The 23,646-nt window shown below is 35.3% G+C and overlaps 2 protein-coding genes across 4 annotated transcripts; one reads left to right on the top strand and one right to left on the bottom strand.

The window, feature by feature from the left end:
• Positions 1–108: 108 nt before the first annotated feature.
• On the top strand, positions 109–23,636 carry LOC132202823 (epidermal retinol dehydrogenase 2-like). 3 transcript variants are annotated; one of them, XM_059630040.1, is made up of 7 exons: positions 109–464; positions 14,836–14,960; positions 15,037–15,147; positions 19,491–19,652; positions 19,889–19,971; positions 20,871–20,987; positions 22,684–23,636. In XM_059630040.1, the coding sequence occupies exons 1-7, from the start codon at positions 233–235 to the stop codon at positions 22,916–22,918; spliced, it is 1,065 nt and encodes a 354-aa protein (XP_059486023.1). In that variant the 5' UTR covers positions 109–232; the 3' UTR covers positions 22,919–23,636. The 3 variants fall into 3 exon arrangements, with proteins under 3 accessions (XP_059486023.1, XP_059486024.1, XP_059486025.1); XM_059630041.1 differs by lacking the exon at positions 22,684–23,636 and adding an exon at positions 21,568–21,851; XM_059630042.1 differs by lacking the exon at positions 22,684–23,636 and adding an exon at positions 21,160–21,377 and having other exon boundaries at positions 111–464.
• Positions 9,381–15,930, bottom strand: LOC132202824 (uncharacterized). Its single transcript, XM_059630043.1, has 4 exons — positions 15,798–15,930; positions 11,053–11,200; positions 10,638–10,743; positions 9,381–10,586 (listed from the first exon to the last, which is right to left on the bottom strand). The coding sequence occupies exons 2-4, from the start codon at positions 11,146–11,148 to the stop codon at positions 10,357–10,359; spliced, it is 432 nt and encodes a 143-aa protein (XP_059486026.1). The 5' UTR covers positions 11,149–11,200; positions 15,798–15,930; the 3' UTR covers positions 9,381–10,356.
• Positions 23,637–23,646: the final 10 nt, after the last annotated feature.

Below are 23,646 nucleotides of genomic sequence, written 5' to 3'. Positions count from 1 at the left end.
GGTGCTCTCTGCCCCCTGGCGGCGCCAATTGGAAATCGCTGACGTTCCGACTGCATGTGGCGGGCTCAATGAAAAGAGACAGCAAATTACATAGCGTGGCGAGCGTCTCGTTTTGCACTATAACCACCGACACATGAGCAGTCCTCGACGTACTCGCACCGTCAACACAGCAGCACACGGGCTCGCTTGATTTGTCGGAATACACACGATCGTTCGGCCACCCAGCGCAACCATGTTCCAGGGCCTGGTCGATTTCCTCGTGTTCCTCCTCCTCTCGGCGTATTATATCATCGAGTCCATCATCATCAACCTCATCCCTCGACACTACAGAGCCGGATGGAGACAAAACCTGAAGGGCGAAATCGCCCTTGTGACCGGCGGCGGCAATGGCATCGGAAGGATCCTCTGCACCAAGCTTAGCAGGCTGGGAGCAACCGTTGTCATTTGGGACATAAACTCGCAGGGTGAGTGCCTTTTTTTGGTATTTTTATTGCAAACCTTTGAATAATGTTGACCGTACATTTCAACACCAAATTCTCCGTTTCCTCATGTATCTGTGACATTTAAATACATCCATAATAACATACAAGTTATATATCAACAAAATTTTCTAAATTATTTAATTAATAATTTAAATTTTTGAACTGCCCAAGCAAGAACAAAAGCACATCATAAATTAATATCAGCGAGTGCCACTTTAACATATAAATGTATCAAAAGTTACTATATGGAATTTTAAATTCCAAGTTTGATTGATATAGCAAATATTTTCCAATTCAGTTAAGCGTAAATTCATAAGTATATATAAATAAAACAACAATATGTATTAGTTTAAGTAAGATTGAGTCGATTGAGTAATTTCAAAACTCAAGGTACGTACTTTTAAAAATATCTAGAGAAAAAAACCGATACCAAAAATTTATGTTTTTTTATTATAATTATTATTTCTATTTCATGAATATCATAATTAAAATAATAAACCAAAACTTAGGGTTAAAATAAATATCGTATTATATTATTTTTGTGTGCTTCACATTAACTATAATTATATAATTTTCATTTACTCTTATATTCCACTTCATAATTCATAACTGATAAAAAAATATTTTTCTGTCTTTTCAATTTGTCAATATTTAAAAGGACTGGCTTTTTCCACAAATTTTTTCACAATCATAATGGAAACGAATTATATCTTAACACTTAAAAAAAACTGTCAATTATATTAGACAGCAAAACAAGATTTTACTTTTTAATAGAGATATGGTGCTAATTGTCCTAGTTAGCTGTGCAGCCTTGCATTTTAGTGTGTCTCGCCGTCTCAGCTGGGGCCAAAAAACCACGCAAACGCAATCAAAAAGCCGTCGTGTGTCCCAATCTTGTGACGCACAAAATGCCAGCGAGCTGCTGGATATATTTATATTGGTCAAGTTTAAACGTCTGCGTATCGTAGCAGGTCCAGCGCCGTTTAGAATATCATAGTTGAAAAATGAACGCAGCGGCAATCGTGTATAATTTGACCAACCGGTTCTGTATACTCCAGTTTTTTTGTCCAAAACAATATTGCAATACTGCACGTCGCCCTGATACTCGGAGAGTCCTTTCTTTCCTCGTTTGAGCTTTCGCGATCGATCTGCGGACAAAACATTTCCTGTGATTTTAAAGTAAATCGTGATTTTTCTTTGGCGCAAAACAGTAGAGATTTTCAATAATGTTCAATCAGCTAATATATTTTATCCCAGCTGCATATAAAAAAAAAACAATTTTAAATTTAAATTTTTAATCATAAATCAAAATCAAATAATAATATTATTTAATCACTTTATTTACATATATTTTATTATAGTTTTATCAAAATATTTTGATTAATGACTCTTAAATTAATAAAAAAAACATGCAATTATTTTTAAAAGTATAATTGTTTTAAAAAAACTTTATAGTTTGTATAAAGTTAAGAATTTTTAAGAAGGTATTTCAGAGAGGTTTTGTGGTGCAGATAAAGAATAATGCAACAATAAATTATTACGCGTGGTCTTTTAATTTGCGGCGAACCTTGGAGCAATGGAGGGTGTGGGGCAACCGACAAAAGTTCATTCATATTTAAGCTGGCAGCATCCAACTCGCTTGACACTTAATTTTTTCACTTAACTCAACTGTCAGGCAGACAGTTCATTATTCAAATGTGCATCGCGTTCATACGTTCCAAAGCATCGACAAAAAGCATTTAGAAAGACGTCTTCTTAATTGGCCTTCACATTCCTCGTCTGCCAATTTTCATTTCAATTTTATCGTAATCGATTCTGTATTATTTTCCACATAATACTTACTGGAGAGTAATTGCATATATTATGTGTCTACAGAGATCTCGCTTATTTCGTGGTCAAGGAGATCTTGTCTGGCGTGTATAAGATTTTGCAAAAAAAAAAATCAAATTCAAAAGTCAGCAATAGTGGCGATGAGACAATTCACACATAAATATTTCTCCTATATCTGCTCAAAGAATCAACTCAGTTTCTTCATGGTGTCCATAAACGACCACAATTTAAATCAATTTTAATTTTTAATGTAAAAAAAAAATCAGTAGTAAACCAATCACTCCTTTTGCAATAAATAAATTTTGAAAATAAAAATATATTTTATTAATTAACGATTCTAAGCAAAACTAATTTAATTTGGTTAAACATTTAAATTTTAAACGAAATATACTATAAAAATAATCACGTGCAATCCAACGTATAGAATTTCTATTGTGCGTGAAATGATAGAAAGTATTAATAAAATTTACTGATAATAATTGATTTGTTTCACTGCTTGCTGCGAGTTAATCAAAAAGAATGATGTAGCGATGCATATGGATTCACACTTTAATTTAATTACCGTTCCCAATGTGAGTGTGTGTTTGTCCAAAATTTAATAGACTTTCCGCTTCCAATTTCATCTATTTCCTAATCACACGGGCTGCATAATTATTTGCAGGCCAAGGCTGCACAGGAATCGGCGCGAAAGAGTATAAATGCGGCAAACCGGCCCTCGTCAGTCGCGTATACAATTTAAGACTCGCTTTCTCACGGCGGCCGGCATAATTTTTATATAACTTTTGCTCAAATACACAGCATAACAGGAGATCTGTTAGGGGGCCAAGGTTACGGACGAAGAAATTCGGACGGTGAAATTAGCCTGTGGCTTTGCTATGCGCGCGCTCAACTCGCCGGACCACTACAGGTGTTGATTTTCATTACATCATGCCTGCGCTGACCATAAACTTACAATCATTGCTTTATATAGGAATTGAAAATAAATCAAAAATATTTTTATCTGCGCTCCTATTAAATTAAAACCAGGGAATCGTTAAATCAGTCACTGCCACGAAGCAAAAGAAAAAAATCAATCTGCCGCTTAATGAAATCAATTTCTAATATAAGGAAGTTCTAATAGAAATTAGTCATAGAAAATTCCAAATAAAGCTTTTTAAAAATTTCGTTTTAGGCAATGCCAATTCAACTAAGCATTTGGTAACTTTGTGCGAACTTGCATTAGTTTGGTCTTGCATTAATTCATCAAATTTCATCAACATTATCTACCGCATTATCTTGTTTGTGCTCAACTCTCGAAAGTGTGCAACGCATCCTCCACATTCACACAACTAACCTTGGAGTTGCGACCTATCGCCATCATTTATGATAAGGGATCTCCTCAGCGATTAGTAGTATAGTGAGTGTTTTTATCTTATTGAACTTTGATTTTTCACCCTGCGCTATTCGAGTTCTGCTTGCATGACAGCAGCAAGGTCTTTCAGCTTAAATTAATTTTAAAAAAAATTGCGTGCCGAAAAAATTGCGGATGTTTTGTAACTATTTCCGTCAAAATCTTCATGAAATCTTAAGGCCATCAGCGTTTTCATTGCCTTAGAAATTGCATAAAGATAATTGCATTGTTTTTGGCTAAAAAAACCTTGCTTCTTTTTTCATTCACATTAATTGACTTGTCAATTTTTTACAGTTGCTAAAGATTTAGCTTTGCAAAAATTTATTTCTCGGATTTCCTCATTAAAAACTAACCTTTGAATTTTGAAATAATAATTATAAATAAAATTATAAATATTCTGCTTTTACCAGCTAAGTCAATTAAGATTTAAAAAGTCTACTCAGCAGAAACATAATTAATTAATTTTGCTCGTTTTCAATGTAAAAAATATTATTAAAAAAATTGGCAGATTTTTACGATAAGAGCCACCGTGTAAATCCATTAGTTCTAGATCTTATCAAATGCTCTACGATTTCTTTGCTCGAATGATCAACAGTGCTACAGACAATTCTTGTTGATTGCAGCTCCGCAAAAAAGGATTTATGTGCCGCGCGTCTCCTCACTATATTAGTTACTTATTTATCGCTCATAGCTCTCTGCACTACGCTCGGCATTAAATCAGAACACTTTCTACGCTCTTTTGACACAGAAAGCTCCTTTACTGCTCGCAAATAATCTCAAGCGCCGTGCATCGTAAATCGTTTAGAAAAAGTAAAATGACCCTTATCTGCGTGCGGGTGGCGAAGGTCGCAGGTCAAACATTTCCGCACCGGGGATGCTTCATATCCGCTTACGAGACTAGCAAAGGTGCTCGCCTTCAATCTTATTGTAAGTTAGCAGCAATAATAAGTGTGAATGTCAAATGCGACTAAACAGCTCCAAACTGGTTCGTCTTGGTGTAGGTTAGGTGTTAATTTTATTCATTTTTATTTTCATTTATCAATAACAAAAGGACTGCCTAGCATTTTTGAGGGGGGGAAATATATATTATGCCATCAATTAAGGTTTTTTATTATAGAACAATAAACTTAATAATATTTCATTTATTTATTCGTTTTTATACATTATAAAATATACTTTTTAAATAGAAATAAAGGGTAAAAAAGTGAAATATTTAATTAAAATAAAGTATTAAAAAATGTAATGAAATGATTAAATAAAACTTATAATCAGCACAATTATAACTATTATAATAATTTATTTCTGATATTTTGCTTCCAAATATAATCTTTTGACGTTGAAACAAACTCGTGCTTATTACTTTTTACATTAAATTTACTTTAATTTCTTAACTTCAAGAATCGTTTCTGCCATGATGCACGACCTCTCTTACTTTTGACACAACCGTGCAGGCTCTAGAATTTCGCTCGTCCTATAGTTAACAAAGACAAACATCGTTAATTCTCAAACGTGGGCTAATATTTAAAGAGCTATTGAAACAATGATGCGGCACTCCTCCCGAAAAACGCAGGCACAAATTGACTCATTAACTAAAATGAGCACCTGCATGATAGTTTTTATACCACGGTTTCATATTACTCAAACTTTGCTGTTATCATGGAGGAATCTAAACATCTTCCCAGAGGTGTATACGACTTAATTGCCGTTTGTCTTCTGAATGGTCGTTTTCTCCTGTAGGCGCGAAGTGATACAATCCTGATTTCAGTCGCTGAAGGTGTTTATCGCCGAGATGAAAAGAGCGATGCAGTGGTTGGTCGGTTTGTTGCGCTTGATACTTTTTATTTGGCCGTAACTGGACTTTCTTCACACCTCTCTCGGTGGGCAACACAAAGAGTGCTATTGAATCGTCACGCAAATTTGCAATCTCATCGCGTTGTGAATAGAGCTCGACTGCACAATAAAAGTCGACGTCCTAAAATTCAAAATTAGGACGTGCCTACAAATTGTCTAGAGAAATGTGCTCAAATAACTGAAGGACTTTTCAAGAGCAGTACCAACACTGAGCCGACTTCCGCAAACCGCACATACATACACCCATATCATTAAAGTGGCACCGCAAAAAAAATTTTGCTTAATGAAGGTCTGGTCGCTACAAAGTGCTCTTGTTTTTTGTTTAAAACAGATTTCTTAATTCAAGTTAAAGTGATACTTGTATAATCAAAATTTATCATTTTTATATTACGCTAACAGAGATGATGACACAAGTTAAAGTTGAAAAATTACTCTGCGTGATTCTTAAAAATAAACATTTTAATTCTGTTTTTTCTGCTGTCGCAATTATTGTACTCCCAATTTTATGAAATCGTGATTTTTAAAATGAGCTCAAATTTACACATTTTATCATTATTTCTAAACTTTTCAACTGTTCACACTCTTTTTTTTCAAACTTTTCGCATTTTTTTACTTTTATGGATGTTGTATTAGATATAAACGAAAAGAAATTTATTTTGCAATTGAAAAGTATAGGTTTCCCTTCACACATAAAGTCAAACAAGCAGTGGCAATATATAATATCATTTGAGAGATTTCCAGCGCCGTGAGCGAACAATAAGACTCGTATTAATCCAGCACGTAGAAATAAGCGATAAAAGTAATAACTGTAATAGCTCCATAGGAATTCATTGTAATTGCAGCAACGGCGCCTCGCGAGAAAGGAAAAAAATTCTAAAAAAAAAAATTCCGCCACATTATGTGCACACTTGCTGGAAAAGTAGTAAAATGAGAGAAGATGATGCTGATAATTATTAGGCAGCGTGCAAGCAGCGCATTTTCTTGAGCATGCACACCTCTTTCTGCTGCACTTGCATCAACCTCTGTGTGCATTTGAGGTCAGGCGCACTCGTGTAAGCCTCTCCAGCAAGCAGGAAGTGCACGCAAACGAGGACACTTTGCTCTTGCACGCGAGAGATGCAGCGGCAAAATAGAGGAAAAATTATTATTTCATCTTTCTCGCACTTGATATTTATTCAAAATGAGGTCATGCATTGTAAAAGTGACTCGTTTGGATTACTAGAGGACTTTTATAAAATTCGAAAAATCTTGAAAATTAAAATTAAGTTTTTGACGCGGAGCTCACAAGATAATTTAAGGGTTGATAGAAAAATTATTTTTCGTGCGTGGCTGGTTGGAAATTTTACATAGAATACGGCGGATGATTTTATTGTCTATTTTTCAATTGAGCTGCACGATTATCGTAATCCTGTCCGGGATTAATTTAGTTCCCTGACGCGTTGCAGACGCTGAAGTAGCAATTGCGGCAATAATTAGCCGAGCTGTGAGGAAAATGCACTTGGAGCGCAACGACATTTCTCTTCTAGTAAACCGCTCGGTGGAATACATTTTACATTCACTGATTCCACCGTGCAGTAACAGTTAGGCAAGCAAGCTGGCTGCACTCGACCAAGTCATGTCGTTATTGGTCTTCACACCACAAAGAAATTTTGTTTCTTAATCCCTTAGCTGTTCTCATTCTAAATAATAGTATTTATTTAGGCCAAAAAAAAAATAAATGAAATAAAATGTTTTTGAACAATTTTTATTATTAATTGAAGTGACTTGAAAATACTTAATTTATGAATTTTGATCGTTTTAAGTTGCAAAATTTAATGTCTTCAGTAAAATGTCAATTATTTAACAAAATTATAATAATCAATTTTAAATGCAAAATGTAACCAACTTTGAGCTTGCTCTTTTACTTCAGGAGGATTAAAAAAATGCATATTTAAATTGTGGATATTGTCGTGAATAAAAAAGGTTTCTTATCTGAATTAATAAGCTTTTTTAATATTAAAAATAAAATTATAATAGTTTGTTATTTACATACTTTTACTATAAAAAATATAAATTTAATAATTAATAATGATTAAATTTGTAATTTTTTTAATCACTGCCTAGACTAATAATTTAAATTTATTAATGTGCTAAAAAAATGACTCTTGTGTCGCCTTCATGATAAGAAAATAAATACTTAAAAAAATAATCAATGTAATTTTGTAAATTTTATTATTGATATAGGGAGCACATTTACACTTTTCACATTAAATAATTAATAAACAATTAAATTAGCATTTTCCTCATTTTACATCCGTGTTTGTTCCAATTTTCTCTTCTTTGTCACTTGCTCTATATATTTTGCTCTTGTTTGCTGTCTGTGAGAAACCACTACTTGTCTTAATTCGCATGCAAACATACATGTGCGGCGAAAATTAGCATTGTGTCGGTGCTGTTAAGCCTTTCACATGGGCGGATGCGCGAAAAGTTTGGTTGTCATCAAGCCGCACCACCTGTTGATCTGCAATACCATTTTTCACGTCTCCCGCTGCGTAAAGATAACAACGTGGTCCTTTGATCGCGACCGAAATTACATTTCTTTAGTGTCACTTGCTGTTCCTTACTCTCCGTAAGTATAACAAAGGGATCATTATTAATCTTCGCACGCACATTAATCTTTTGCACAATCTAAACATTTAGATCGCCAGTGCGTAGTAAATTATTTCATCTCATAATACGTATAATAATTAATTTATAATATTTAGCAACAATTATTTTGAAATATATGGAAAAAAATTTAAATATCAGGGTGATTTAAATATATTATTGACCCTTGGAAGGAAAATATAATTTATATGCATTTCACAAAAATATTTACTAAATACTCTTTGTTTAGTCAATTTGTAAATTGATAAATTGTCTACAAATATACAGTTCCGCTTGCAAACAAAGCGTTTGTCTTCAAACACACTGCTGGAGGTGCTAACAAATGACAACCAAGCGGCAGTGTCAATGTTGGAGCAAAAGCAAATAGATGCACTCGGTGTTTAATCTACATTGACCATAAAAGCGGTGCTTTCGTTTGGCTTTCCGTCTGATCGCTCTTTCCAGAGATGCATGCAGGCGTCTGCAACCGTGCGTGTTGCGCGAAATGAAAGTGCATTTTTGCATTCGGAGAGAGAACAACTAGGCTGGCTGACGAGAGTGAGAAAGAAATAAACCGGTCGGTCGGTCGGTCCACCACCACGGCAGGCAGCCTGTTTCTCCACAGCCGCACTTTGCTGCGGGTTGTTGCCTCATTTCCTTTCCAGGATGATTCAACCGCCTCACTTGAGGGTATAAAACCTAACAAAAATAAACAGCACGTTGCATAAGAATTTTTTTTGCAAATTATTCTCTTGTTGTATTCGAGGCCTTCAAATCGCCGAATCACAAAAGGTTGCAAAGTTCACACTGATGCAGCTGTATTATATAATTGAAAAATTATATATGTTCAAAGTGTTAGAAATCTCCTATTAATAACTGTCATGGTGATCATGCGTTTAACTCTGTTTTAACAAAGTCGTTGTTGCGGAACCAGAAATGCAGAGTTTCAGTTAATTTCTCTTTCATTCAGACAGTTGAGTCATCTCAACAATCAACTAACCGAAAGCTTCTCTGCGGTTTCCTAGAGGTTTCAAAAATCTATATTAAATAAAAAAATTACCACTTTGGTTAAGAATTGATTTAAAATTTATTCATTATGATTTTAATCATAATAATTAAACAAAGTTTTTTTCACTAGATTCATTGGCAGAAACAAAATGCGCAATTCACTTTTGATAGTGAGTATATAGAATTTGCTTGGTGATGCATTTTCACTTTTCTCAGCCGTGACCGGCATGTTTTTATTTTTGACACAGATTATTATCATTCAGCGTTAGAAAAGTGCATTGTAACGGGCATCAGCTGCGATGGTGGTTGGTCTGTAGCCCGATGAATAGCAAGGACTCTCGGCTTTTCTACTTGTCCATTAATTTCCTTTGTACTTTTACTCGGAGCCACACTCTCTCTCCTACAGCTCCTTTGTACACGCGCTGGATGCTGCGTTGGCCGTGCTTGCATATGCGCCTAATAAGAGCAGTCCGAGCGCAGAGGATTTCCTCTATTATATGCACAAGGCAATTTTCACAAATAAAGTGAATAATAGGCCAGCAATTTCTGTGCCAATTTTTTTTTTATTTTGCTTTGATATGGTCAGGCATGTTCTCGATGTTGCGAGAAAAGGTTGGAAATATAATGGGATGCGTTGTTGTGCCGCCTTTCTAAATTAAGAAGAAAATCTTTGAAAGGTGCTGACTTTAGCAAAAGCTGGAAAAAAGCACCAACAAGAGGGAAAGAAAGTAAAAATTTCTAAAAATAAAGTTAGATTTAGACTAGAATGAATTTTTTGTTTACATTGAAATAATTAAATTTTATATATCTTTTAAAAAATCTTTTTTAAATAGTATTATTAATGGGTTTGATGCAGGGCAACTTTGCCTCATCTAAGAGCTCATCCAAAATAAAAATGGAAAGAAAGGAAAACTAAAATTATTAATATTTTGAAATAGTATTATTTTGCTGTAATATCTAAATAAAAAGAATATTTTGTACTGACTATGCCACTATTTTGCCCACAATCTTTACCAATCTTTACTTAGAAATTCTTATTTAATGAACCCTTTAATATACAGTTTTTCTTTTGTCTGCCATGAAATGGTCATTGTCAAAAGTTAACAATGACAACATAGTCACTACTTGTCTAGTTTAAAAGAATGAAAATGCAAAAAAGCATTTGCCTCTTTAGTATTGTTGCACTTGGTGGTCGAGAAGAGCTTTCCGAGAGTGGTTCTCGTCGTGGTGCAGCTTGTTAGCCGGATCGTGCAGTGTCAGCCAGTCTGCCAACCACTCGACTCTATTCTTTGGTTTCAACTCCTGCATTTGCATCAGCGCGGTCAGCAGTACCGGCGCGATTTGCGACTCGAGAAACTCGCGTGCTTTCTTCTCGAACAAACTCGTCGTCAAGTTGTCCACTTGGAAAGAGAAATTAATTAATTTTTCAAAATATTACAAATTTATTTTACAATTGACATAGTTGTCATTTATGTCCTGAAGGACGCTCCGTCGAGATAAATCCTCCCCGAACAGTTGACTTATTTTTTTCTCAAATTTCCATGCGTGATAGGCCTTCTGTATAAAATTCAAAATTCATGAGGAATGAAGTTAATTTTTTCGCAAGGCAATTAAAAAAAACAGGCAAATGTAACTGAATTTGAATTAAATTCCTAAAGAACGTGCTATTTACTTTATATTCTTCATTATGAAATTAATAATTTTTCATTTAATTACTATCTTTCTTGACTCATACTTTTTTGTTTAACAACACTTGCTATTTGATGCTGTTTGAAAAGAAATCACTACTAAAAGTACAAATTAATTCAATTTTTAGTATTTTATATAAAAAAAAGTGATTTTTGCTTTCAATATGTATAAATTTACCAAAGGTTGAAATGAAGCACACGACGGTCCATCAGCGCCCGAAAACCCGTCGGCGCATACACTGGCCGAGCCGCAGATGTTGAATTTGGTGGGCATTTCACTCTCTTCGGAAGAGAACAATCGTAGAAATTTTTCAAAGTTGGTTGACCTATTTCAAGCGACGGGTCAGTTTTGTTGTTATGGTAACTGATAAACAAGCCGCGCGTCCTATATCGCCCCGCACTTCTTCATCGCGGTATTTAGCCGCGGGCTGATTATCTCATTTGAAAATCTATCGATTTGCCAATGCACGTAGGAAAAGGACGGACATGACTCATTATTTGCTGCTTCTACAATAATTTTATCAACCCAAAACTCAGGTTGTTTGTGTTGAGGAAGTGATTCTACACTTGCAACTTGACCCCAATTAAAATGAAAAAAATCGCAATGCGAGAGGGAGGCACATTTGAATGTAAAAGTTTTATTGAATTAGGCCCAATCTGGGTAAAGGCGTGTGCTGCTGCAAGTAGGTTGTGTAATCGATTCGCAAATTGTACGGTTATGCTGTTGCAAAGAAAAATTAGCATATTTTTATTCGAGTGCGTTTTTCTAACAGAAAACTTATATTTATTTTCCATTAATGCTTTAAAGCTTCTCTGCGAAAATATAGATAAACAAGAAGCGTGGATGATGCAGCACATTTGATATACATGTGTAAAAAACATAAAGGGTAAAAGGTTACCCGAGAATGGAAATAGGAAGTGGAGAGAAGCAGTTTTAAGTTCTTCTCTTCCCTGTTCATGGTGGGTTTGCAATATCTGAAGGCTGAAGCCATAGTAAATAACAAAGAGAACAAAGGGAGAATCAATTCACGAAAGACTGCTAAACTTTTTTCAATTGCCCTTCACCAAAAGAATTATGTCCTCTAGCATTCAACAAGAAAAAAATTACAAAATTTATGTGCATATGAAAATTTATTTTTCTTTTGATGAGATGCATTCGATTTATATAATTAATTATTTTCTAATCAGTTTCTCTCGCAAATTAAAATGTTCTTGCATTGCATTTCTGCGCAGAAAAGAGAAAATAGAAAGAGAAAACTTTCCCTCCAAACCGACCTAAACAAGAATGTAATGCACATAAACATCTCATTGAAGTGCGAGAAGATCAATTTCTCCTCGGTATAATTGCGTGGTCAATCAGTAATCTTAGTGACTATCATTAGAATTAAATGCATAAAAAATTTCCATTCTTATTTAGTCGGGGATATTTTGAAACGCCATTCGATTCTCTCCGTATTTTTTTTTCTATTTTGCTTTTTTTAACAATTACAACGTTTGACGTTGCCGAGGCGCCTACAGGGAATCCCGAATAGTGCTCTAAAGCCTCTTACACAAAAATTTATTCCACCACATCCATTGTCAAAAACTAGCCACGACCATCAAACAATCCCTAAAATAGCTCAAAATGATACAGGTTTTTCTTGCGGAGTTTGGAAAACCCACACAACTCTGCTGAATAAATTTAAAAAAAAGAAGAAAAAAGATCCTAGAAATGCGTTTTTAATTTGATTTTTCTCTCTGAACGATCATTAATTTTGCTCCGTGTGACAGTTAATTAATTCCGTGCGTGAGTGCAAAAGAAAAAAAGAGTAACAAGGCGCGCGTTGCATAATCCTCGAGACGGACCGGCTTGAAAATAATTCAAGCCTCTTCTCTCATTGCCCTCTCTCTTACGTCCGACAAGAGCTGATGAACCAAATTTTGGTAAGGTCTGCCCAGCAGCGGACCAGCCGACCTACCGATCGAGCCGAAAAGCGCTATTTGTTAACTTTTAAATGGTAGGAGGAAAAGTGAGAGTCGCGACCGAGGTATATGAACAGCGTGCGTGCCGAAATATATGCGCGCAAACGTTATGTGTATTATTATGAAATCGCGTTAAATTACGAGAACGCATCGCGCGCTGACTGCGGCCCTTTTTTGCTGTCCGAGTGGATTTTCAAAATCAAGGTCAACGATGCTCGACAGACCACTAATTCTAATGCAGCATATACGGGGTCGTGGCAAAAAAATTAAATAGAAAAATAAATATTCGGACCGACGCCCATTATACGCCATCATATATATTATGAAGAGGAAATTGTGTACGTGCGACCTTCGCGTGGACAGTGCTGAAATTTTTCTCACTCAGTGGTCTTTGCTATAAATATACGATCAAGATAAATTGGCTTGTCTGCGTAAAATGCTAAAGTCGCTCTTCTTCCCCCAAGGAGAGAGACGAGAGAAAATTTAACGTGTGTTCTCGTCAAGGTCTTTGATTTCATGGGCAACGAGTTATGCAAAAATCGTAAAAAGACCAGTTTAAGGGAGGAAAAGACTAAGTAATAAATTTTATAAGATAATTACCCAAGTAAGTCGACTTGTCTGGCAACATATTAATTGGATTTTGATATACGAGGAGGGCAAACAGAGCAAAAAAGTACAAGGAGACTTAAAACACTTTAAATTTCAAGTTATAAAAATTAGGGAAATCATTTTAAAATCAATCTTGATTACCTTCTTCTTTTATTTTAGCGCTTGATTTTCAAACTTTTAAAAGGTTTTAAATTTTTTCTCATTAAAGTTAATATTTTTAATAAGCTTTTTCAGTTATTTTTCTAGTGAAAGTTAATTAACATTTCTGATTTTAAACCTTTTATTGAGACTTAATTTTTTTTTGCTCGGATTGATAATGAGAAAATATTTCCCTCCCCTCGTAAATCGAAATAGAGAAAACAGCTTGTATGTCATTTTTATATGTGAGCAAATGAAATATAATCCAATTACAAAAACACGCAGCTTGTCCATAAACATTTCACTGCTCCTATTGCACTATTTCGTTCTTGTCTGCTACTTTCATACCAGCGAAAGAACGTGAGTTACCTCACTATACGCGTTTTGGTCTAGTTCTTCTACTAATGGAGGCCTGGCTGTTCTAAAAGCCAGTTTTTAATGGAAAGCCACGTGCTAAAAATATGCATCCGCTGTAAAAAGATTTCTTTGCGTTATTTTGCTCATAATTTGTTCGCAATCGATCATCCTTCGAACTTCCAAATCTGTTGTTCGTATTGCTAGCCCTTGGCATGCTTGGCTGAACAAAAAAATCCGCTTGTGCATTTGAAGCACGCGCGATAAGTGTCGAGTCTGTCCGGTGATGTTCTTAAGGAAACCTTTCGATAATAACATTATATCTCTGCATCCAATTTTTTTATGTGCGATAATTATAAGGCCTGCAATCTATTAATTTGCTCAGCGGCAAGGTCGTCCGTCGCACCAAAAAAGGGAAATTCACTGATTATACTCCAAATTACTGTGATTAATGAATTATTAATTGTTTTTTTACTGCGCAAAGGATAATCTTTTGAAAATATGAGAAATTATTTTTTATGATTCAATTTTTAGGCATGCAGGAAATAAATAATTTCAGCAATTAAGGTGACTTCACAACTTACAATTAATGATATATAACAAATTTTAAGCTCCAGGATTGATAATACTAAAAATCATGAAAGATCACGAATGTGGAAACCACGCTCATTGTTAATTTTGATCGGAGTTTGGCTGTTGTCCTTAATTAATTAATTAAAAAAAATTATTTATTGTTTTTATATTACATTTTACTGATGAAATTGAAGTTTGAATGAACTATTAATGTCTCTCTAATTTTTAATTCGGCACATTTGAAAGAGAACGAAATAACATTGAGCATAAAAAAATCTCTATTTTCCCACAATTATTAATAAAAATCACTTTTTTTTGCTTGCAGGCGCTGACGATACGGCCGCAATGTTGCGCCAAGAAGGTGGCAAAGCGCACAGCTACAAGTGTGACATTTCAAACTGCGAAGATGTGTACGCGACGGCAACGAAGGTCCGCACCGAAGTTGGCAAGGTTAGATCTCATTGCGTAACATACTCGCCCGTCTGGCAGTTATCACATAGCACACGTGCTCCGCTTTTGTCTACAGGTCACCATTCTGGTCAACAATGCTGGCATTGTGACCGGAAAGCGGCTCCTGGATTGCCCCGACTCGATGATCAAGAAGACCTTTGACGTCAATATTCTGGCGCATTTCTGGGTATGAAAATATCTCTTCAAATTCTTAGCTGCAATACCTTCCAATGCAGATTTATAAACCAGTCAAAATCTATCAAATTTCATAGAATTATTTAGAGGACAAATAAAATTTGTGCGCTCTAGTTGAAAAAATTAATTACATAAGCTTATATCACGTATTGAGTTTTAGCATTGACCTTTCTATCTTTGAAAAAAAAATAATAATAGCTCATTTGTGACGGAATTTGTTCAAATTCAAAGTACCAAAAAAAAGGCTAATAATCCCAAATCTTGACCGCTAAAATTGCTGCAGCCGCAAGGTGTTGTTGATTCTGACGCAAAAAAAACGCATTAAGCAAAAATGCATCGCCACATATCACTTTCTTATTATTAAAAAAATCTCCTCTATAATTTTAAAAAACCAACCTTGACCTCGGTCAGCTCGATGAATTTTTTTAATTTGAAGTGCTTGAGACGGATAGGAATACTAGGGGTTATTCTCTATGTCTCTGATTTTATATTTGCAGTTTTCTGATTTAAATATTTTTAACTAACGTTGATTTCCGAATTAATTTGCAACACGATTTAATCTATAAGTGAAATGGAGACGACGTAGGGGAAACGTTGCGCTAGCAGTGAGAGCGACGACACATCTCGTTTGCCGATATTTACCAGAATCGCCAATACACTCTTCCGCACCTAACCAACTTGCGGGCTAAGTGCGTCGCGTGCGATGGAAGAGCGCTGATGGAATGCGTTGATGTTGATGGAATGCACACACACAAAAGAAACACTCTTATTCTGTTCAAATCTTAAAGAAGCCGGAGGCATTGCTTTTATTGGGTGCCTTATAGATTTTACAAAGTTCTGTTTTACGTCTAGCTTTGTTTGATTTTAATTGACTTTAATTTACATTAATTAATTTGAATTAAATAATTAAATTAATTATTTTATTTGAATTTACTTTTTGATTTGAATTAATTTTAATTTGGAAAAATGTTTTGTTTTGTGTTTGAAGTTAATTGTTTCTAATTTGGAATTTTTAATTTTAATTTCTTTTTTGTTATTAAATTGAATGAATTTAATTAATTTAATTTTCGGTAAAATTATTGGTCTCAAATATCCGCCCCTTTTTGAAAAAAATTCTGAATGGAATTTTTGAAAGAGTTAAATTTTAAATTTTGAGGCGAAATGATTTTACGTTAAATTCATGAAAAATTGTGTATCGGGAGTCTTCGTGTTCTTCTTTCTTCCAGCTCTTCTTTCTTGGTGGTCAGTGAAATTTTCTAGAGCTACGAGGGCTCAGAAACTTTCTTTTGCTACTCAGGCAATCAAAACTGCATTTCACTGACCGTCTCTCTTAGTCGCGACTAGGCAACGAGAGTTTTCGCAATCACAACTAGGCGAATGGAAAATTTTGACTTGGGACTTGAGACAAACATTTTAAAAACTTTTTTTTAGTGTTGGCTTTGAAAATTTAAATTGCTACAGTGGCAATTTTTTCTGCACCACAACTGGGCGGTGTCAGATGATTTTAATTTTAGCCGCTACTTGGCAGCATTATTTTTCGCGACACAACTAGGCGTCTGCGAATTAGATTTGAAATTGATTTTGAAATTATTTTTAATGTGTTGCCAATTTTTTTTTAATTAGATGAAATTTTTGTGAAGTTAAATTTTGTCGTCCTCGGGGGCCTTTGTAAATAGCCAACGACGTGTGAAAAAGTTGTTTTGCCGTGAATCTTTGTGATCACATTTGGCGAGATTAATCACCAATTAATCTACTGTCGCAACGAGGCAACAGTGATATTGGGGGGTTCTCCACTTGAACTGTTGTCATCCGTGGGTTGAAATGGCAAATCAGCTGGCCTGCCAATTTCGGGGTGCTGCTGAGAAGGACGCGGCGAAGGGTGCGGCTGTGGCAGGTTGCGCGGCTCGTCACGCTGCTCTTGCGTTGTTCTCCTCTGGAGCGAGTGGTCTCCACCACCGTGAACGATGTCGAGGGTGGCGGGTGAATTCTTCTCCTGGTGCACTTCTTGGGGAGAATTGTGCGGCTGGAGGTTTTTCTCCCTTCTGGAAGGTGGGCCTCGGCGGGTCACTTTCGTTTTTTCACACACACGATTGTTCGGAAAATAATGCACGTTACGCTGGCTCCGCTCGAACTTGCGAGCAAAGCCGGAATCGCTACCTGCTGGGGCAAGCGAATGCGTGTACACTCGGCGATCAAGCAAAAATTTGAAGACTGTCCGTCATTCACTTTGGTTGCCTCTGAGTTGTGGCATTCCTTCTTGAATGGAATTTCGTCCTCTGGTGGTGTTGCTTCTACTTGGAGGTCAAATGCATAAATCCGCGTATTACTTTTTCACAATTTTTGTGTCCGAATTTTGTTCGCAAATTTGGTGTTGAATTATTGTCGAACTTGGCGTGGGAGGTGAAAAGAAGGTTTCCTGTCGAGGGTCGAATGACTGGCTGGCGGTGCGGCGGCCTCGGTGTCTGTCTTTGGCGGCGCCTCGGACTTCGCTGCACGCTTTTGGTCACAAGTCCACTCCGAAGGGGTGATTGTTGGACGAACTAAAAGTTCATCCGCCCTTGGGAGCCGTGGGGTGGCTCACCCTGGGGTGCTTCTAAAGCAAACGAGGATTTTGAAGTTCCTTCCATTTCAGATCAAATAACACGAGTTTGCCCACGGAATTTTCGTACAGGCGTCCTTTTTTTATAAATTCTCGGGCTGCGAGTATAAAAAGTTGGACCTCGTATAATGTTTTAAATCAACGGAAAATTGTTCTTGACGTTAATTGGCCGAGCCCCCATGCTTGAGACGGATAGGAATACTAGGGGTTATTCTCTATGTCTCTGATTTTATATTTGCAGTTTTCTGATTTAAATATTTTTAACTAACGTTGATTTCCGAATTAATTTGCAACACGATTTAATCTATAAGTGAAATGGAGACGACGTAGGGGAAACGTTGCGCTAGCAGTGAGAGCGACGACACATCTCGTTTGCCGATATTTACCAGAATCGCCAATACACTCTTCCGCACCTAACCAACTTGCGGGCTAAGTGCGTCGCGTGCGATGGAAGAGCGCTGATGGAATGCGTTGATGTTGATGGAATGCACACACACAAAAGAAACACTCTTATTCTGTTCAAATCTTAAAGAAGCCGGAGGCATTGCTTTTATTGGGTGCCTTATAGATTTTACAAAGTTCTGTTTTACGTCTAGCTTTGTTTGATTTTAATTGACTTTAATTTACATTAATTAATTTGAATTAAATAATTAAATTAATTATTTTATTTGAATTTACTTTTTGATTTGAATTAATTTTAATTTGGAAAAATGTTTTGTTTTGTGTTTGAAGTTAATTGTTTCTAATTTGGAATTTTTAATTTTAATTTCTTTTTTGTTATTAAATTGAATGAATTTAATTAATTTAATTTTCGGTAAAATTATTGGTCTCACCCTGAAAATCAGTTCGCCAAATCGGGAACAGCTCAATTTACAATCCTCGAACGTGGCGCTGCTCTTGCTCAATGGCAGACAACTTCAATTTTTTTTTGTAACTTCCAAGCGACTGCCTACGATTTGCGTTGCTTCAAAGTCTAGCGTGTACCGTTTTTTTTTTTGTTGAGCACCAAAAGAAATTTTTTGCGCTAGTCACAAGTGACAAGGTTACACAAAGTGCTCTTTTCATGGTAAAAGTAAATAAATAAATGCCTACAGTGCGTCAGTCTTTTTCTCACATTATGTCATTTCGCAAGATGCTTGTGAAATTGTTTTTTTGTTATTTTGCCAGCCAATTTTTGTTTTTTGGTTTCTGGTGCGTGAAATGGTTAACCGTAACAATTATCCCAACCGCTGACGGTGCGCCTACTGGAGCTTGAAATGAAAAATCTTTCAATTTGCAAGCCGAAAACGTTAAAATGGGTATAAAATTAGTTAACAAGGAGTGCCAGAAATTGTTTTCGAAGTGCAGCAAATTTACTAGTCTTGAGTAAGAGTGCCAAAATTTTAAGATCGCAGCTCTCTTTTACACTTTTACACACTTCATTAACCCATTGAATTCCAGAAAGTTTTGATAAATTAAATTTCGATCAAAAGAAGATATTTTAATTTAAAAGAAAATTTCATAGCTCTCAAATGATTTATTCCTGCTCATTTTTACCTTCTTTCCAAGAAAACAAAAATTTTTTTCACGCCTTTTTTTAAATGGCTTTTATCTGAATTTTTAATCCTTTTTTTGCTAATTGATTAGTGTGAGTGCAAAAGATTGTAAATAAATTGTGTGAATTCAATTATGCAAATTACTTATTACTGATAATTAATTTGAAAAATATAAATTACATTTTTGAACAAAATTTACAGACAACGAAAGCTTTCCTGCCTGACATGATTGCAACCGACAATGGCCACATCGTCACCATTGCCAGTTTGGCTGGTTTGGTTGGCGTAAACAAACTGGTCGACTACTCTGCCTCCAAGTTCGCCGCTGTTGGCTTTGATGAGAGTCTGCGACTGGAGCTTGAGGCATGTATTCATTTTATCTCTAGCACCCTCCAATTTTAAAAAATTCAATATTTTGAATTAATTATGCAAAATTTGAATATTAATTTGAGAACGCTACAGCATATATTGTATAATGATTTTAAATAAAAAGATTTAAAAAAAATTCTTAACCAAAATTTAAAATATTGTTGAATTTTTCCAGTTTCTTGCACACACCCAGTAAAAGAGGAATAATTAATTTTATATTTTGTGTGTAGGTTGAGGGTAGGAGAGGAGTGAGCACCACTGTTGTCTGCCCATACTACATCAGCACTGGAATGTTCGAAGGTGTCAAGTCAAGGTCAGTTTCCTTAATGGATTTAATAACGAGATCTTTTGTTATAAAATATAATTTATGATTTTATAATATTTTGATCTGTGTAATTTTCGTTGAGTTATATATAATATATTTCATTAAAATTATCCACTAAATTTCGATTAAAAATTTTGAAAAAAAAAATATATTTTTATATTCACTGTCTCTGGAGTCATAAGTTACCGTGTTGCGTGGGAATTTACACAATAAAGTAATAACTGTCATATTCGATGGCAGCGCCTGCAATAATTCAATATTTCACATTTTAAGCTTTTACTTGACCAGCAAGACGCGCAGGAAGTATTTCTGCTGTAGCTGATGTTGATATAATCAATAAATATATCTAGATTTTGATTCAAATAAAGATGAAAGAAAAAGTATAAGTTATAAAAACTTATTTGTGCGGTCTGCGGTGTGGTCAAACGAAAAAAAAGTGTACAAAATTATACGCCCTAGCACGTAAAATGTATGTAACATTAAAAAAATAATACTCTCTGTTTTTATTTAGTCTTTTAAACAATAAACTTTTGTAAATCCAATATTCAAAAATAATTGTTTTATAATTTATATTTAAATGCCGCGTTAATTCACTTTTAATCTTTGTGATGGGCGTTATTTTTATTTTTTGCTCAACGTTTGCCTCAAGCATCTGAAGAAAAAAATTCCAATCTAAAACCACCTCCCGCTGAAAACAAATCGCGGCGAGACATGTTCCGTCAGTTGTATCGAATCATCTCTGGCAAAAAGATATATTAAAAAATTGTATTTGTTTAGTAACCTTGGTTTTGGTGGTTTGCCTGTGTCTCAATATCTCTCGCAAAAAAATTTGCGGCAAACAAAGCGTTGGCAAATTAATCACTTCATTTATTTTACGATTCCGGCAGGCTGTTTCCAATCCTGGAGCCGGACTACGTGGCCGACGAGATTGTGACTGCGATCCGATCCAGGGACAAGGTGCTGCTGATTCCCTCGTACCTGCGCATCTTTTTGGCCCTCAAATTGTGAGTAATTATTTGCACAGCCTTCCCTTTCTAAACCGCGCGTTTCCTCCGCAAACATTTACTTTATTAATTTGGAATAATTCTTGCTTCATCTCCCGCCTTACGTTTTTTCTTCCACTGAATTTTTTTGAGGATTCCTTTCCAAGGTCGTCAAATTTAATCTCCTCCATAGATATATGCCCTGGAAAATGATTTACTTGATTGGCGACCGTTTGCTGAGGACGACCCAATCTATGGACCATTTTAAAGGCCGTGGCCCTACTAACAACGCTGCCATCGGAAAGAGCAAAGCCAAATAATTCAATTTTTTAAAGCGCCATTGCCTGTTTAATCCAGGCAGTTTGTTACATTTTTGTAACGTTTTATTAAAAATCACACTTAAAATGTGAATGGAACGTGTTTTCACTGAAAAAATATTCTAATAAATTTGTCCGCTTGCCTTACATGTTCAATTATAAGAATTTTGGCGTAAAAAAGTTGTTCTTTCTGTCGGCGTGTTCAATTCGTTGCTTTTTAGGAAATTTTATGGTGATGGTTTTTCTGTGCTTTTAACGGTGGCTGGCTTTTTTGTAATTTTCAGCACCCTTCCACTGAAGATGCTGTACACTCTTGGCATCAAAGTGTTGCACATTGCGCAGACGATGGACGATTTTCAGGGCAGACAATCCGCCAAATCGCAACTAAATGGGCGTCATATTGACGGGAAAAGTGACTGACGCAATCAAAATGTGAATTTAAGGAACCTATTAATTACATAAAGCGCTATTGCGTTGCAACTAAAATCAAAATGTTCATAGTCTCATTTTATTTCAGCTTAATTGTGGCTCTGTTACTTGTTGTTAAATGTAAATTCTTAAAAACTTCTATGGTGTAATTTACTTACTTTGAGCATATAAGTAAGAAAATGTTGAGTACATTTTAATTGTTAATTTGTTTTCAAATAAACTTCATACAATTTATATTTTGGCAAATCAATATTTCTTATTAAGCCATTTGTATCTTTATTATTGTTTAAGCTTTCTTGCAGTTCTATTTTTTTTTTTTAAATTTTGGTATTGATTTGAAAACCAATTAATAAAAAAACGTAATATTGAAAGCCAATTTTTTAGTATATGTGGACTCCACGCACGCGTCGTTTATATTTTTCATTATCATGTTTGCTGTACACTTTTGGTCCTGTAGCATTATGAGATTTCATGAGATTTTATGTTTGTGTTAGCTTGGCACAGCCATATTATCGCTTTTTCTTAATATATACTTTGACACATCACGCGCTTATTACAAAAGTTACGCTCGCAAACAAACTCATCTCTCGGCTCTGTACATAATCATCGTTAAAATTATTTGTGTGACACTAAAATTGTATTTTACTAACCTCAATTTGCGGTTGCATGCGAAAAATGAAATTATTATAACCTTGGGGTGATGGAGTAAACTAATCAGCTGGACACAGAGGTCAGTTTGCAATATTTTTCTATTCAAATGTCACATTAAATTTGTAAATAATTAACTAAGTGTGTTTACTTAGCATATTCTTGTGAATAAATAGCTCAAGAAATTAACACTTTCTTGCAATAAAATGAATAAAATTTAACCTTTAACTTTAAAAGTGGAAATTTTCTGTGTTAAAATTTATTTCTCTTTGATTAACTTCAAATTTTTATTTAATCCTAAAATTATCCAATTCCCATTCCAGTTTGGTTCCATGGGATTGTGCCCTGGTCTTCCTGCGCTGCCTGATCGCCGATACCATGCAGCAGTTTGGCTACAAGGATGGACATGTGGTCCCCCTGATGGCCAACAGCAAGATGCCTGAAGAGCCTGTGAAGAAGGTGGTGCCCGAAGAGGTCACCCAGCTCAACGGCAACACCAACAACGTCGCCTACTGCCGTCTGCAGCAGAAGGAAACCAACGATGGCCGCCTTATCTGAGTTCACTAGTGCTGCCTTAACTCGATGGACAAACCTATAGTGCTATATAATTACGCGCGCGCTGCTTTTAGTATATGGCCACCTTTAATTTATTTGCCAGAATTAGTGGGATTGTCGGCAGCCATCATATCACTTCAAAAAATCTCCAAAATAATCGATACGTATACTTGCTTTGAAAACAAAACCTTTGCTCTTGTTGAAAGAGACTGCAAGTGCCAATAACGTTTTCAATGTGGGGTTTTAAATTGTTTTAAAATTTTGCCGGCAGATTTTCACAAGTCAATCATTTTTTGAGTAAAAATTTGCAGAGTAGAAAAAAAACACCTTCAGGATATAAATTTTGATAGTTTCCTTGTTTGTCTTCCAGATATATGTATACTTTGTGTTTGTGCATAGACAATTTATCAATTAAATAATCCCCTTCTGTTCCATTGCTCAACGTTCAAACTTTGTTCTTTTAGTTTTTTTATGCTTTTTTAATTTTTTAGTTTTCCGTCCGAAACACTGAAGTATTCTCCAGTGGTTGATCTGCTCTCTCTACCAATATGTGATAGCATTTTTGGTGGTATCTAGTTTTTTTTAAGCAATGTGCTGCTCTCAGCTTGTGTTTAAGTGCGGAGAGACTGGGCAACCATGAATGTGTGTATCTGAATTACCAATGTTTGATAATCGTCTTTATAAAGAATTATTGTGATATTCACCAAAATAAAAATAAACCAACGTTTTAT

This window comes from Neocloeon triangulifer, unplaced genomic scaffold, assembly GCF_031216515.1.
Source record: "Neocloeon triangulifer isolate White Clay Creek 2 clone unplaced genomic scaffold, ASM3121651v1 ptg000015l, whole genome shotgun sequence".
Classification (NCBI taxonomy): domain Eukaryota; kingdom Metazoa; phylum Arthropoda; class Insecta; order Ephemeroptera; family Baetidae; genus Neocloeon; species Neocloeon triangulifer.
The sequence above is the reverse complement of the archived record's forward strand: the minus strand, read 5'-3'. Positions and strand labels throughout refer to the sequence as shown.

What these genes read in the sequence shown, in the direction of transcription:
- LOC132202823 (XM_059630040.1), top strand. Translation starts at nt 233, where the DNA reads ATGTTCCAGGGCCTGGTCGATTTCCTCGTGTTCCTCCTCCTCTCGGCG. An exon ending in TTGGGACATAAACTCGCAGG is followed by an intron (nt 465 to 14,835) that starts GTGAGTGCCTTT and finishes TTTTGCTTGCAG; the next exon opens with GCGCTGACGATACGGCCGCA. An exon ending in TTCGAAGGTGTCAAGTCAAG is followed by an intron (nt 19,972 to 20,870) that starts GTCAGTTTCCTT and finishes CGATTCCGGCAG; the next exon opens with GCTGTTTCCAATCCTGGAGC.
- LOC132202824 (XM_059630043.1), bottom strand. Translation starts at nt 11,148, where the DNA reads ATGCCCACCAAATTCAACATCTGCGGCTCGGCCAGTGTATGCGCCGAC. An exon ending in GTGCTTCATTTCAACCTTTG is followed by an intron (nt 10,744 to 11,052) that starts GTAAATTTATAC and finishes AATTTTATACAG; the next exon opens with AAGGCCTATCACGCATGGAA. An exon ending in AAATGACAACTATGTCAATT is followed by an intron (nt 10,587 to 10,637) that starts GTAAAATAAATT and finishes TCTCTTTCCAAG; the next exon opens with TGGACAACTTGACGACGAGT.